Source organism: Macaca mulatta, chromosome 12 (assembly GCF_049350105.2).
Source record: "Macaca mulatta isolate MMU2019108-1 chromosome 12, T2T-MMU8v2.0, whole genome shotgun sequence".
Lineage (NCBI taxonomy): Eukaryota > Metazoa > Chordata > Mammalia > Primates > Cercopithecidae > Macaca > Macaca mulatta.
The window spans coordinates 123,046,032-123,062,022 of NC_133417.1; the positions used below are offsets into that span (position 1 = coordinate 123,046,032).

The 15,991-nt window shown below is 53.8% G+C and overlaps 1 protein-coding gene across 36 annotated transcripts in view; it reads right to left on the reverse strand.

Moving 5' to 3' along the window:
• The window catches only part of TNS1 (tensin 1), a 213,511-nt gene that overhangs the window by 47,391 nt on the left and 150,129 nt on the right, over window positions 1–15,991 (reverse strand). For 34 of the 36 annotated variants that reach the window (XM_028831100.2, XM_077957541.1, XM_077957540.1 and 31 more), the window contains one exon: window positions 1,676–3,271. In XM_028831100.2, coding sequence (XP_028686933.2) covers window positions 1,676–3,271 — 1,596 coding nt within the window. Of the gene's footprint in view, window positions 1–1,675; window positions 3,272–12,605; window positions 12,858–15,991 lie in introns of those variants that run through there. The other 2 variants (XM_077957555.1, XM_077957554.1) reach the window with 1 other exon arrangement.

The following is a 15,991-nucleotide window of genomic DNA, read 5'->3' on the forward strand; positions in this document are numbered from 1 at the left end:
TCCCCCAGAGAGAAGGCTCCTGGATCCTGCCCCTCATTAGACTAACATGTCACTAAAATTTAGGCCACCACTCCAACCTCACAAAATATTGGGAGGGGAATTAAATTCCCAGGGAATTCAGCGAGCCCCATCCCTCTCCCCTCAACAAAACCAAGAAGAAAAGGGTCTCTGCTGACAAAGCCAGGGGGGTGTCTTTATCTCAGGGGCCCAGATGCAGGAGGAGGCAGAAGTCAAAGCCCACCTGGACCACCCACGGAGCGTTTCATCCCTAGAGTTAAGAGCTGCTCATCCTGTGTTCCTATGCTCAGGTAAAAGGAATGGTTACTGCTAGTTCAGCTCTCTATGGGAGGTAAGGCTGATTGCCAATTTCTATGGTGTAAATACTCCCACAATGGCCAATTTCAAGCTATTATACCAATAGTGGAGCTGGGGACTCTGCTCTGCTCTGAAGTACAGGAGCAGGGAGCCTGTGCCCCCACACCAGGTCCTGAGCCAGCTGGCCTGCCCCAAGCTGCTTCCCTAAACCCACGGTCCATCTCCAGGGAGGGTGTCTCCTTCCCTCCCTGCAGCTGGCATGGTGACTCAGCTTCCCCTAAATTTAGGAAAAGGGGTGGAGGACAGAGACAGCTGCCCAGGCTCCTCTCCTCCTCGCTGAGCTCCCACCACCCTGTCAGCTGAGGGGCTGGCACAAGGTCCACCCAAACCCACAGTCTCTGGTCCACCCCTGTCTGGGCTTCACCTCCAGAATAAAGTCACCCAACAGGTCTTCCTGCCAAGTTCAGCCACCCTTGTGGAATGGGCATAGGCTTAGACCTATGGGAAGGGAACCTCGCAGCTGTCCCTCCCAACATGGCCCTGGACATGCTGCCATTTCTTGCCTTTGTCTCCCCAAAAGCTCTTCTGAGTGTCCCACTTTCCTCTCTCCCAAAAGAAAGGCCCACTCTCCGACAGGAAAAAGAGCTTTTTCTCTCGGTGCCTGCTTCCCATACAGGGCTGGTTCTCAGCAAAGACCAACAGGAAAACTGACTTGGAAGGGGAAACTTGGCCTCCCCTCAAAGACAATATCCTGAGAGGCCCCAGCAGATAGAGCCTAAGGGCCTGAGGATACCCTCTCAGCTCTTTTGTGGCCTCTGGGAGTGGGGCCTAAGGGGGAATTTGAGTCTATAAAGACCTCCCTCCAGCCTTCTCCACATCTCCCCCAAGGAACTGAAGTCTGAGGACAGACAGCATGACAGGCAATTGCAGAGTCTCCTCTCTGTCTAGAAAGTCTGTACTCCAACCCCAAAGTCACCACCTCCTGGAAGCTTTCCCTGACTGCCCTAGGTGGTAAGCTTTGCTTTCCCAGGCTCTGGGTTCTTGGTCCCACCTCTGTCCTGTCACAGTACACATTACTCTCTAATGAAATCATCTGTCTGTGTACCTGTCCACTCACTAGACTGTAAACTCCTTGAGGGCAGGAATTATTTGACATTGAACTTTGAAACTTGGTGTCTGACTTGGTGCCTATCAGACAATGAATGCGGGAAGGGATAACTGGCTAACATGTAGGCTCCAGAGACCCTCCTCCCACCAGTGAAAGCAACACCTGCTTAGGGGTCATGGCTGGACCTGTACCTCTCCCCAGGAAGACCAAATAAGGAAGGGGTAGAAGGAGTCAGAACAGAATACCTCTTACCTGCTACCCTGTGGGCCACCAGCCCTTCCAAATTCAATGGCTCCTCCTCTGGAGTCCGGGAGGGATCTGAAGTCGCTTCCTTTGGTGAGAGCAGAGGCTGAGCAGTGAGGCCAGGGAGGGAGGCTGGGGGTTGCTGAGGCCCTAGAGGGCTGTGGGTGGTCGGAAGGAAGGCAGGCAAGGAGGAAGAGGCTGGGCTCTTTGAACGGAAATCCTGGTTAGGCCCAGCTGAACACGGCTGATAATCATAAGGTGAGTAAGACCTGCCAGGAGGGACAGACTCCAGAGAGGCCCGTGGGGCTGGCTCAGGGGTTCCCAACGAATGCCCACTGGTGATGTAGCCAGATCTGGATTGGGTCAGTGGATGGGACTGACGGGAGGATCCGGAGAGGGGCTGGGAGGAGAGTGGAGAAGCCCCTGGCCAGGCCCCGGGGACACTCTGGGACTTATGTAGTGGGGCAGCAGTGGAGGCTGGCTCCAGGTCCAGCATCAGCATGTTGAGTGCTTCGATGGACTGTTCAATCTCCTGCTGGGAGGCTGCCCGCGGGAACTCAGGGAGACTGGGGATGGGGGTCTCTGCCAATGGCTGAGGGCTGGGCCTGCTGGCTACAAGACTCTCCAAGTGGACTCTTTCCTGCTGGCGTGGAGGTGGGCGAGGCTGAGGCTGCGGCTGCGGCTGCTGCTGCTGCTGCTGCTGCTGCTGCCATGAATTCAGCCCCCTCTGCACAGCCTCCCGGCTGCTTCCCCCTCGAACTGGAGCTGGGGGCAGCTGGGGTTCAGCTTCCGAAAAGGATTGAGAGCGGAACATACTGCTGGGGTCATGGGCATAGTGGGAGGTGGTCACTGGCTGTGGCCAGGCTGGGTGGGGACCCTCCCGCTGGTAGCCAGCTAAACCCTCCTGTGCAGAGTAGGAGGGCCGCATGGGGACCGTGTGGCCAGCATGGGCAGGCCCTGCCCGGCTGGCAGACTCGTAGGGGTAGCCTCCTCCATTGACCATAGGCTCCATGGGGTAGGGCTTGTCCAGACCATTGGTCAGTGGGGACAGGGCCTCTGGGTAGCCCCCCTCACTGGTGTTGGTGACCCCGTCCAGGGAAGACAGTGTGCCCACGCTGCCCGCACTGTGACCATCCTGGTTTGGCAACTCATCATCCAGGATGTCTGTCTCCCGCTCAGAAGCTAATGCCCCGCCATTGACATGAACCTGGGCAGGGACAACATGGCGTCCAGAGGAGGGCACAGCCGGGCCCCCCGCTGGGCGGGACCTGAGGTGCTGGGTGTGGTACATGGCGCCTTGCTTCTCTCGCTCAAAGCCAAAGCCACTCAGCAGGCGGTCCAGCTCCCGCTTCTCCTGGGGACTCAGGGCAGCAGGGGCACTGGAGGCCCCGGGGACAGGCTCATCAGTCTTGTCTGTCTTGGTGGAGGCTGTGGAGTTGCCCGAGTCGCTGCTCACTGAAAGCGTGTGTTCCACGTGGTTGGGGGTGGCCGACAGTGTAGGACGTGTGGCATTGACAGCCCCAGTGCTGCCATGCAGGGAGTCTTTCTTCTTCACCTTGGCATACAGGCTCCCATCTAGTGGCCCCTGCGTGTGTCCCACCACCTCTGCAAGGGACAGAGCCGGAACGGAGACAACAGACAGCAGACATTAGTGGGAGGCAGGGGTATCATCCACTCTTCCAGAGAAAGAAGCTAACACCTCCCATTCCCTGCATCCTAAAACCTCCTCTCAGCACCCTGAGGTGGGGAAAAGGGGAGATGACAGAAATACCTCTACCCTAGGCTTTAGGGCAGAGCCTCACCAACACAGGGTCAGGCAGCGGAGCCCAGCACTGAGCAGGAAGTGCTGGGGGCAAATCGCTCCAGTCCCAAACCTAGCTCTGGCATTTCACCAGCTTCCTGACCAGAGGCATGAATAACTCTCTGAGCCAGTCTCCTGGTCCATAAAATGGGGATCATAATAGAATCCAGTTGAACCACCTGAAATTGCCAATATTCATTAAACACACAGTGCTTCGAGTTTAAACGAGTTGACACATGATGTGCCGAGACCAGTGCCTGGCACGTGGTGGGAGGTCAACAGCTGGGAGCCCTAACCATTGCCATTATAAGTATCACTAATTCCTGAATGACCATTTCCAACGCATCCTTGGTTCCCTCCGCCACCCCACCTCAGAAAGTCTCACCCCTGCTTCGATTTCTGGAGTTCCCACTCTGGATTAGAGGCAGAACGCCAAGAGTAGCCACTGCCTTGAATGCCCATAGAGGTATCAGCATGGACGGCCAGTCGCCCCTGAGGATAGCCTTTGCCCAGGTAAGCAGGGGGAGAACTCAGGAGGACAGTAGGGTGCAGCGAAGGGCCCCACCATGCCCAAGGTGGTGGTGGCAGGGAGGCTGAAGGCAGAGCTGGGACTCTCTGAGACAAGCTAGCCCTCAGCTAGATTTGTCTCCAGCTCAATGCAAAGGATGCACTAGAACCATTCAGAGATACAACGTTATTCATGCTGCCCACTGCCACATTTCCAGAGGCTCCTCCCAGCTCCTCCCCAGCACTGCCCACTCCTGATAGACCCCCACCCCTCCACCAGCAAGCTCAGCCCATACCACCCAAGACTCCAGGAAAGGGATGCGGGTTCAGGGAAGGTACGCCAGGCAGGATCGCAGCAGGTCTGCAAAGACGAGCGTCCTGATCCCACCGCTCTGAGCCAGCCCAGGGGCCCCTGAAGAACGGGCCAAGGTGTGGCTCAGCCAAGCCAACAGTCCCTGTGTCAGAGGGGACACGCTTTTCCTATGCTGGAGGATGAGGAGCATATAGGGTGCTGATGCAGGGGGTTCAGGGACTAGGGCAGGAGGAGAAGCATCTTAGGGATCGTGAACACAAAAACAAGCTGTCTTCAGGGGTGAGAGAGTCCTCTTGTCTGCAGACAGCTCAGAGGACCCCCCTGAACAACACTTTCTCTGGAAGGAAAAAGTGAGCGCTGGGTGGCTGGGAGCCAAAGGGCTGACTCAGGAATGAAGAACTTCCCCGCCCAGAGGAACTCAGTGATTTCACACCCTGTACAGTCAGCAGCCCAGCCGCCAGCCCCAACAGACACACACACACATACACACGCACCTCCCCTCACTCTAATCCAGGCTCTCCGTTAGCAAGGAAAAAAGACCCTTCCCAAAGCCTACACCAGCTCCAGCCAGACACCAGCAGTCACACTCCAAGCCAGACAAAAAGACAGAGAGCACCCAAATCAGAAACACCCAGGCATGAGCATGCACTGGGTGCCACACAATGCCAAGAACCACAGTCAGAAAGCACTGGCATGAACATGTGCCCACAAATACCAACAACAGTGGCCACCATGCAGTGAGCACAGCCCAAACGCCAACACTTTGCCGGGTACTCTACACGCGCATCCTCTCTAGCCATCGTCTCCGAGCCAGACAGTATTACACCGATCACAGCAAGGGAGAAACTGAGCCTCTGAGAGGGGAAACTGTTTATTTGCCAACAATGCTGCCTGATAAAGCCAAGATTTAAAATCAGAGCTAATTTCCTTCCAAGAGTATGTAATTTGTATTATGCTACACCTCCCTCATATCACAAACACAGACACACATACACACAAATTAGAATAAACACATAACAGGCAGGAACACCCCCAAATAAATACTGAAAGCCACAAATATTTCAGAAAATACAAATGTTCCTACCATGCCCAAGGATCAGCCCTGAGGCCAGAAGTGGCAGCCTCTAAAAATAAACACTCTGACAGAAGCCCATGGCCAAAAACAAGTGATCAGACGACCACAAAACAGGAACATCCCAATCAACATACACACACACAGACCACAGGCCAGCCATGTTACAACACAGAGAACTTAGCACAAAGATGCCCCACCAGGCACTTGCATACCCCTACACACACACACACACACACACACACACACACACACACACCCTGGGGACTGGATGCCCTCCTCATTTACTGACCTCTCCAGATCCATCTCTCTGCCCCCAGTTTTCCCCAAGGCTTTGGGACCTCAGCCAACACCAGCCCCAGACAACACAGGACCAGAGTGTTGCAGCGGCCCAGGGCCCAGGGCTAGGGGCTGGTCTGAACTGAAAAGGAGTTTTGGCTAAAATACAATCTGAATCTCCACCAACCTGGCCCGGTGCCTAGACCCCTAAAGGCTGCTAAGACGCACGACCAGGCACAGCTGCCTCTTCCAATCCCCCTATTATCATTTTAAAGGGGTCTTCTCCCTGTAGGATGAGGGAGGCTGACCTTCATGCCTGCTCCCTCCAAAAAACTGAGCTCCTTGCTACGCAAAAAAGAGAACTCGGCCTGGCATGGTGACTCACACCTGTAATCCCAGCAGTCTGGGAGGACGAGGCAGGTGGATCACCTGAGGTCAGGAGTTGAAGACCAGCCTGGCCAAAATGGTGAAACCCCACCTCTACTAAAAATACAAAACATTAGCCAGGCGTGGTGGCACGTGCCTGTAATCCCAGCTGCTTGAGAGGCTGAGGCAGGAGAATTGCTTAAACCTGGGAGGCAGAGGTTGCAGTGAGCCAAGATCGCACCATTGCACTCCAGCCTGGGTGACAGAGCAAGACTCTGTCTCAAAAAATAAAAAATAAAAATAAAAAAAAGAAGAGACCCCAGCTGCCCGTTTCTAGAAGGGCGAAGCACGGAAGACAGGTGCCTCTGATGCACTCACATCTCTGGGGTGGTTCTCTCGAGGATGGGGCCCCTCGGACCAGCTGGCTGAAATCTGAAGAGCTGGCTTTCCTTCTCACTGTCCCTAGAAAGCTGCAGGCTCCCTCCTGGGCCAGGGCACCCCCTCTGCCGCCTACACTGTGAGATGCCAGAATTCTGCTCCTGGACCAGTGATCCCCTCCATCCTTTGTGCCTCCTCATCCCCCAACTTCATGCTCATGTGGTCTGAGAAGTGGAGAGCTGCAAAGCAAAGGCTGGTGTGTCCAGTGGCTTTCCCACTTAGACATGTTCCATAGTGAGAGCCACTGGGGGCAAATTCAAATCTGAAAGCACATACGCCCCTGCAGCATCTCAGTCATGATTAACAGAGAGCTTTCAGCGGCAGAGCTGTGAAGGCATCCCCCAGGCAGGACAGAGAATTGACTACCTGATATCTCAGCCCTTCCTTGCTTCTGCGGCCAAGCCCCACTCTGCATCGATTTTGAAAATGTCAATGTTAAACTTATTCTGTCATGTAATCTATCCCCAAGTGGGCTCCTGTTTGCAGCAACAACATCAGGAACAATCATAGCCAAGCCACTAAGGCATAGTAAGAAAATCGAACAGATGTAAATTGTTTAATTAACTCATTTGCTAACTACAAATGGAAATGTCTCTTGGCCCCAGATTGCACCCTCCAGGCCACTCAGCACCTTTGCTGAGCTGTCCTCCTCTTCCTATCCAAGGGAAGTTTTGAGAATACCCAGGCGGGTCCCAGGCTTATCCAGCCCCCATGGGGGCTCTGCTGAAACCCCAGTATAGCGGTAGGATCTGAGGAGCACGTGCCCCTCCTCCTTCCATCAGAGACAAGACAAAAGTCCCCCATCCCCCACTCCGGCACACACACTCTCATCATTCCCTTCTCCCCATCCACCATGGCCACATTAGAGCTTTTTACTGGGACCACAAGAAGCCGGAACACAATGTTGGTTTCAATCTGTCAAGTCAGGAAGGGCAAAAGACAGAGGGGGACAGAGAGGACAGGAGTGAAATTACGTAGAGGAGGATGGGAGAGGGACTTAAGGGAGGCTGGGGAGGTGGCTTTATGGCTCTTAATCTGAGGGGCCCCCAGCACCATCTTCTTGAAGTCCCAGCAGCCACACAGGGAGTGGTCAGTTCGGGGGAATGCATCTCAGATGAGAGGAGGCTGGACATCCAGAACAACAGGGCACAGGCTAGAGGGAGGGGTCTGCATGTCTGAGGGCTGTGGGCATTGTCACGGGTGACAGTGGAGTGGGATACACTGAAGCAGAAACACAAGCTGCAGGCGGCCCCAGGTGGAGAGCTGCAGGCCCCAAGCCCAGTGAGCCTGGACATCTGCCCTTGTGGGCTGAAAGGTCCAGTGCCCTGCCCATTCCTCTTGGTGGTTGCAAAACCCAAAATCTCTCCATGGCCCCACTGGCTTTGTTTGAGGATGTCTCCCTGCTCTTCTCAGCAGCTGCAGAGTCCCAGACTCCACCCTCGACGCTGAGCTTGATTGCACCACGGGACCTTTATTCCAGGGCCGCCATAGTCCAGACGCACGAGTCACGCTTTTGGAAAGCTCTGAGGAAAATCCCCAGCTGACTTGGGTGTGCACCCACTCCCCGAGGCTCCCTCCCAGCAAAGGGTGCCGAGGTGTGTGTGGCACTAGCTGTGCAACCAAGGATGGGATGCAGGAAAGTAAGGACGCAGCCATCTAACACACTTGAAAAAGAACAAACGAAACAAATAGGGGATGGTAAAGTCACACCGTTTCAGGGCGGCTGTTTTCTAATTTTGATGTTCATAAGAACCTCCTCTGGAGATTGTTAAAAATCTAGATTTTAGGACCCTATCCTCAAAGACTTCCAGCCCGAGGCCTGGGGCGGGGCCAGGAATCTGCATTTTTGCCAGCTCTCCAGGGGTCCTGGCACACACATGGCTAGAGGACATTAGAGAAACCCACCCCAGCTCATCAGCACTTTGGGCTCTGAGATCAGGAAACCCCACTTCTGTTCCTCATGAGAAGCAGGGAGGTTTTGCTTATTTAGATGTTAGGACAGATGGCCCAACCACGAAGAATAAAAGGTGCCAGCTATATCGACTGCAAGAAAGGAGTCACCTTCATTGGTGATGACTCAAGGACAGACCCTTCCCTGTCCGACCAGCAGGTAGGTTTTGAATAGTGAATGAGTTATTAAGGTTTTCAGGATGGATCCCTTCATGATAAAAAGTCTTTTGGGTCCACGTCCAGCAAATAACAATTCATTAAAATGCATTACCCAGAGCCGTGATGACCACCCAACGTGGGAGAAAATCAGTGCCATGCCAATAGGAAGAAGCACCGTGTCTAACCTGGACATAGGCAGTTTGGAGGCAGACTGGGCAAAACTCCTTAAAAGGAGGAGTGGGGAATCCAAGGCCATGTGCATCTGAGAGGTAGGTGAGCTTTGATGAGAAGTGAAGCTTTGCCAAGAGCCTGCCCAGAGAGCAAGTTCTGGTTGCGTTTTCCCTTATCCGCACACTCTGCCCCAGCCATGGGAAGAGGCAGGAGAGGCTACGGCTGGGGCAGGCACCAGGGCAGGAGGGGGGGCTGGGTCCCGGGAGGCCACAAGGGATGTGGCTCTGGAGAGGAGACAGGGAAGTGTGCCCTCCCACCCCACCTCAGCAGCCGGACACACCAACACTCAGAAACATAGCTCCCATCTTAATGGCCATATCAGCTTGCATTGACCACTAACCCACTCAGAGCCCAGCCTCCGGGCCTGTCAGGTGAGGATTTGAGTGCATGTGTGCAGCTTTGCTGAGTGATAGCACTCAGGAGCTAAGGCTCTTAAGCTAGACCTGGCATATCCAAGCACTCTCTACTTTTCCTCTCTCCATCCCCTGCTTTACATTTCAACAGCTCTCATCATCCACAGGGCAAAGCCCAACCTCCACACTGGAAATGTCAGACCTTTTACCATCAGGCCTCTGTCTACCTTCTGAAGCCTCACTTCCTTGTCCTCAATACCCCGAACAACCCCCACTCTATTCCTACTCAACTCTTCATACGCTCTTTCCCCTCTGTACATGCTGTTCCTCCCCTGCAATGTCCTCCCTCATCCTGTCCGTGAAACTCCCAACCTCCTGGGTAAACACTTTCAGACTCAGTTCACACTTCCCTGGGAAGTTTCCCTTAATTTAACTTCTTCCCCACTGTCCTCCAGACTCAGGTAAACCTCTACCATGCTCCTGTTGTCCCTTGAAGACATCTTTACTGTGACAACAGTCACCCACAGAATGGTCATTACTGATGTCCATGTCTGTCTTCCCACTTTGCTGAGAGCTCGGTGAGGAAGAGCCTTTATTTCTCTCTCTGTCTCTCCCTCTCCCTAGGGCGGGTTCCCAGATGGTGCCATCCACAACAAGGTCTGTGTGAATGATGCCTCTTGACGTTCAATGTGCAACCTGCATGGCTGTACAGAATGGCCCTAGAGAACAGTGCCTGTTCCATCAGTGCTTCTTGCATTACACTGAGTAGCCTAGAAAGCTTTATGTAGTTCTGTCAGCCATTGAGACATTCTTCTTTCACCACCACCCAGTGAAAAATCAGGGGTTCTAGGTGGACCCCAAGTTTCTCCCAAAGGTGAGGGAAGAGAGTCAGTGCAGCCAAAACATGAGAGACGGGTATTCCTCATATTCTGCAGCAAAGGCTGAGCATGGTGGAGGTCCTTGAGCCAGAGCCTACCCCATGGCATCCCCTACAGACCTCTCCGGCCACACTCCAGCCCAGTGGACATCAACTTTCCTAGACCAAGGACCCCTGGGAGATCTGGTGAAATAAGGGAGTTGATGAACACCCACGCCATCTGTGGATCCCAAGATACAGCATATGCATCGAAAAGTTAGGGTGCTGTCTCTGGAGATCCTCTCTGTCACCCACGACTTGTGTGGAGAATGCCAGACTCCATCCAGGGGAAACAGGGCGGCACACTGAGCAGAAGCTTTGCAGCTGCGGGAGCCTGAGAAGTGGCTCAGAGCACCCCACTGGGTTTTAACCTGCCAGGGGAAGTGATGTGAGGAAGGCATGAGGGTAGAGAGGGCCCCATGGAGAACCCTGGCATTTGGCTCCAGGAAGACCCCGACCTCCTGCAACATCCTGGCATTGGTGGCAGGGACTTCCTCGGGCTCAGTCTGTGACAGTCTTGGCCTCCACCCATGCCAGCTTCCCTTCCCACAGACAGCCAGGGATTGAGGCAGCCCTTTGTTCCCCACAGCCTGCAGTGAGCTCTGGAACTTTCTCAAGGGGAATGGGCTTCCGCAGGGGCTCTGAAGTTCTGCAGAATTAGAGGTTGAAGAGAAATCCCTGAACCTCTGAAGGAGAGCCACACAGAGAAGACACACCCTCTGAACAGCAAAGAGGGCAGGTGCCAAGTGCAGCCCAGGAGACTTAGGTGCACGTTGGGAACACGGACAAGAACAGGACCTTGGGCCCCAGTGGGCAGGGACAGACCAGTCCATGAGTGATAAATAGACACCTGTTTTTCTTTCCATTTAATAGCATACACCAGAGGGAAGCCACTGCACCTTCAGAAAGTGAACAGGAGAGAACAAGATTTTTCTCAGGGCTGTGCTGTCAGTCTTGTCACAGGTGGCTTTGTCCTCTAAGCAAGTGACCTCACCAGTGTCACCCACAAGCTTGCCTCTGGACCCAGGGAGGGTGGGCCAGCTGGGCATCTCCTGGCCACCTCCGCATTCTGCTGAGTCCAAGAAAAAAAGATGGAGGCTCAAAGCCCGAGACCCACATGGAACCCAAATCTGAATGTCAGCCTGCGGCCTTGAAGATGGAGAAAGTCAGCTTCAGACTGAAATAAAACATAGAGCGCCTCCCACCCACGGCTGCCTCCGCTGCTCCAGGCCCTCTGGGGGACAGCAGAACTGGGATCTCCAGGGCCCGGGAGGTCGGCTCAGCCAAGAGAGCTTTTTAAAAGCCCTGGGGCTTTTAGAGCTGAAGGGTCTTAGGGGAATAGTTAATCTCCCTGCCCACCCCTCACTTTATAGGCTGACAATGAAGCTCAGCAGGCTCAGGACCACCCAAGATCACCCAGCAAGGAAGTACAAAACCGACTCCTGGCTCCCCGTTCAGTGCTCTTGTCCCTAATGCTGCTTCAAGGTGAAGATGGCTAGGGCTGGAGGCGCTGGAAGACAGATTCTCCAACTATGTCTGTGGACCCAGAACCTCAGGACAACATAATATATGGTGCTTCTGTCAAGCGATGATGATAAATGTGTCCCCGGACCCTCCTTAGGACGGACTCATGGCAATTTTCCCAGATACCATCTTACTTGAATTCATACCATGCCTTCCATAAAAAGGGAGTAGGAGCAGAAAACCTGGTCGTGACCTTGACTTCAGTCCCGAGGGCCCAGGGGCCTGGAGGGCAACTGATCTGCCCTGCCGTGGACAGCCCACGCCTGCAGGACAAATGTGAATTCTCAGACCCAGCCTCCTGACTCTGGCCTGGCCTGTGTTTCCCCCAGCTTGGAGCTATAACCCGAACCTGGCACTCCCACCCCTACCCTCAGCCTATACAGGCAGCAGATAACACAGGCACACTCGGGATGGTAAAAATAGCTCCAGAGCCCACAACAAGCTGAAGTCCTTCTCTGCCAGGCCAGGGTGCCAGCCTGGGCACTCAGAGATCCCTGGCTAGAGGGGAGTCAAGCTGCCAAGATCTCTGCCAAAGTCAGGAGACAGCCGTGAATGGGAGCCCACAGGAGGCTGGTGGGGAATGGTGAGCGCTGGAGGTGCCCCAAAGCTCAGGCCACAGATGCAGGGGGGGCGTCCTGAATAACATCTCACCGGAGCTATCCACGCTTCCACCTCATTCCCTCTGCCCACCCCATTCGCGCACAAGACGAACCATTACCCCGAAAGACTTAGGACAACTCAGACACACAGCCCCCCACCAACTCAGGCACCCTCGCCCTGAAAACTGTGGCACTTACGTGTCCCAGAAGCAAGTCCAGGAGGGGGACCGCGAGGCCCGTCACATCCACATCAGACAGCAGCAGAGCGGGCCACAGCCCTGCTCAGCCACAAGCCCTTCCCAGGTAGGGTCGTGACAGAGCCTGCCCCTCCACACCCTCCCAGCACAGAAGCACCAGCCCCCCAGCCCAGGTTCAGCAGAAAGCCACACAAGGACACTCACAGGCAAAACAGCTGCCCAGCAGACACTTACCCTCTGGAGGGAGAGGGAGGAAGCAGAGGGAAGCCCGCTCTTATTTGATCCTGGTGCCCCAAGTTCCCAATAATTCCTACATGGCTGCAGCTCCAAGTGCTGTCTGTGTCCTACTCAAGCTCCCTCCGACTGTCAGGGGTGGGAGGAGCCAGTGCCGCCTGCCTGCCCATGTACACACACACACACACACACACACACACACACACACACACACACCCCACTCCCTCCCTCCCTCCACTCTCCTGCACGCTCTCTCCCCAGCTCGGCTTGCTCTGCCTCACTCTGGCTTGTAGGAAGCCAGTGGGATAAAACTCTGTCTGTAATTTCAGCCAGCTGGGTCCCCAGGGCTTCACTTATCATCCTGCAGCTATGCAGTTCTTGAATGACATCACGGTGGCTTCCCAAGCCCTCCACTCCCACCGGCCGGGAGTCAGGAAAAGTGGCCAGCCCAGCCCAGCCCCAGCCCCAGCCCCAGCCCCTGCTCAACTCTCACCCAGCACAGTCTAGCCCAGCCCAGTCCCAGCACAGCCCAGCCCAGCCCAGCCGGGTCCCAGTCCAACCCAGCCCAGTCCCAGGGTAGCCCAGCCCAGCCCCAGTCCCAAACCTATGGCAGCCCCAGTGCCCTGAGGAGAAGCAGGGAGAGAACCTGGGAGTAAGGTGAAACTGAGCCCTGAGCAGGGAGGCAGGGATGCAAGGGCCAGAGAGGGAGGGGAGAGAGGTCCTATGAGGGTATTGAGATTTATTTCCCCAAATTTTCCACATTTTTTTTCCATTCTCAGCAAATGGAAGGCAGAACAGATGACAACAATTTTCCAGCTGCTGAACAATAAGGTGGAAATCTTTTTTTCCCTTTCTCTCCCCCTTTCCCCTCCACAGGGCAGAGTCTAGGAGCCAGGACACATCCTTGACTTGGAAAAGGAAAAAGAAAAAAAAATCCCACAGGGCCCTGCACTTCCCAGAGGTGAACACAGGACCTGAATATAAGGACTGGGGTGTCACCCAGGGAGGGCTCCAGGAGGGGACAGGAGCCCAGACATGAAGTTCTCAGTGCAAAGCTTTGGATTCTGGCTTGGCAACCTGACATTTTGGGGGCCTAACTTTGGGAAGGCCAGTGTGTGTCTGGCCAGGGATATTGGTCCTCCAGACCACCTGAGATGCTTCCATTGATTGGCTGTTGGTATTTTGCTTGTTCCCAGCTGTGGAAATCATGAATAGCAGAGTATCACTTTTCAGAGTTCGCAGTGCCTCACCCTCATTCCCAACCACCCAGATGCAAGGGAGACCATGCAGCCGAAAGGCAGGTGAATGGCCTTCAAGTTCCCACCATTATCCTGGTGTGCCCTAAAAAGTGCCAGGAGTCCCTAACTGATAATAAGACACCAAATCCCCACTCTTATTAGCATGTCATTTGTGACTTATTTGCATATCAATTGAATCTCCCAACCCAATTCTCAGAGTGGACAGGAGGTGATCGGGGCTTTGCGGCCAGGCCAGTGGGAGCTTCAGCAACTGGTGTCTCCATGCAGAGGGCCCCAGTTAGTTTCAACCCCAAAGTGCTTCCACAGACACAGGCTTGCCCTGAGCTATGGCCACCCCATCCTCGCACTCAGACCTTCCCAGCTAGGTTTGGTATTGCGAGATCGGGAGGGAGAGCCCTGCCAGGCACAGCCCAACTACTTCTCCCTCTGTTTCCCCTCCAACACCTGAACCCTCAACCCCTCCCCATTGTCAGCACCCCTCTCTGGCTGCTGTTCTTTGAGGGTAAAGAAAGAAAATAAGGGGAAGAATGAAAATGGTACCCAGTGCCCTATATCCTGACCACTGACCTATCTTCACTGATGAGATAGAGTGGGACAGCTTGGTGTCACAGACTTCAAAGAGACCATTAAAAATAGGGAGACCAGAGGAGGGGAAGCAGAGAGATTCTGTGCCTCAGGCTCCACCTGGGGAAGACCACAGTTTGGACAAACTATTGCAATTATCCTCCTACATCCATAGAGCCTTCTAGAACTAACCAACAAACCCTAGGCTCTTGAAAGGTTTAAGGCACCCCAGTTTACCCACTTGTCCCCACCCTACCCAATCCACAACAGTGTTAGCAGAGATTTTGTGTGCACACAACCTCCATGTTTATTTGCCCATCTGAATACCACCTACATTATTATTTTGTACATTATAAAAATAAACTTCATTTAACTTAAACTAGTTCTAAGCGCAATATCCATGATGTCCCAGATTGAATGGGCAAAATAGATATCTTTTTTCCAATATGCATCAAAATAAATATACCTAATGTCAGTTCATATATAATTAGCAGTCTGACCCCTGAACCATGCTTTGGAAAACACTGCTACACAATAGTTCCTGCCAGTGGCAACCCCATCTGATGGTTCTCCACTATCATCTAGGGGGACTAGCCCCCAGGAAGTTTTATAAGAACCCTGATTCCCTGGCTCCACCCAGAGGCAAAACTGTCTAGAATGGGGCCTGAGAAATTGAATTTGAAAATGCTCCCCCGCTGTAAATAACAGAGAGCCAAGTTTGGCAAAAACTGCTCCTGGCTGTACTCAAATGCTTCCAGGTACAGGGATCTTACTGTCTTCCTCCAAAAGCCCAGCTCATCTTTACGGGGCTGTAACAGTGGATTTTAGCTCAATATAGGAAAAAACACCCTGGAGCCCTCTTTTCCACTAACTGGCCTTACGGTGCCCGATGGAGTGGGTCAGAACAAGCCAACCGCCCCCTCGGGAGAGCCCTTCAGATACTGAATGAAATGCGCCTGTCCTGCTGAGTCTCCCCTTTGACAGGCAACCCCTCTCCCTGCAAGTCCCTGAGCCTGACATACTTTCTGGTTGCTTCTCTGCACTTGCTTCCAGTCGTTCTTTATCGCTTTGAAGCAAGGGACCTACAAACAGCCCATGTGGGCACTCTGACCTACAAGAGGCACAACAGGCCTGTCACCTCCCATTTTCTGGAAACCATGCTTTCGTTAATGCAGCCTAAGATTATGCCTGGCCCTTCTCATTCTCATCACTTCAGTATCTGCCGGGCTAAGAACATGGACTTGGAAGTCAGACATTGGTTTGAATACAGATACTACCAATTACTAGCTTAAGGCAACCCTGAGCCAATTACTTGTCTGAGCTTCAGTTTCCTTATCTGTAAAATGGGTATACTAGTCATTGTATCCCAGCAAGTAGTGCAAAGACTGATATAACACATGAAAAGCTCTCAGCGCAGTGTACAGAACACAGAAGGTGCTCCAAAGGACAGACCACCAGCAGTGCAGCGTGGGCTTCCCCGTCTCCCTTCCCTAGCCCTGAGCCCCCTGAGCAGTACCTATGGGACCCTATCTCACCAGGTCATATGCATCACACCCAGTGCTT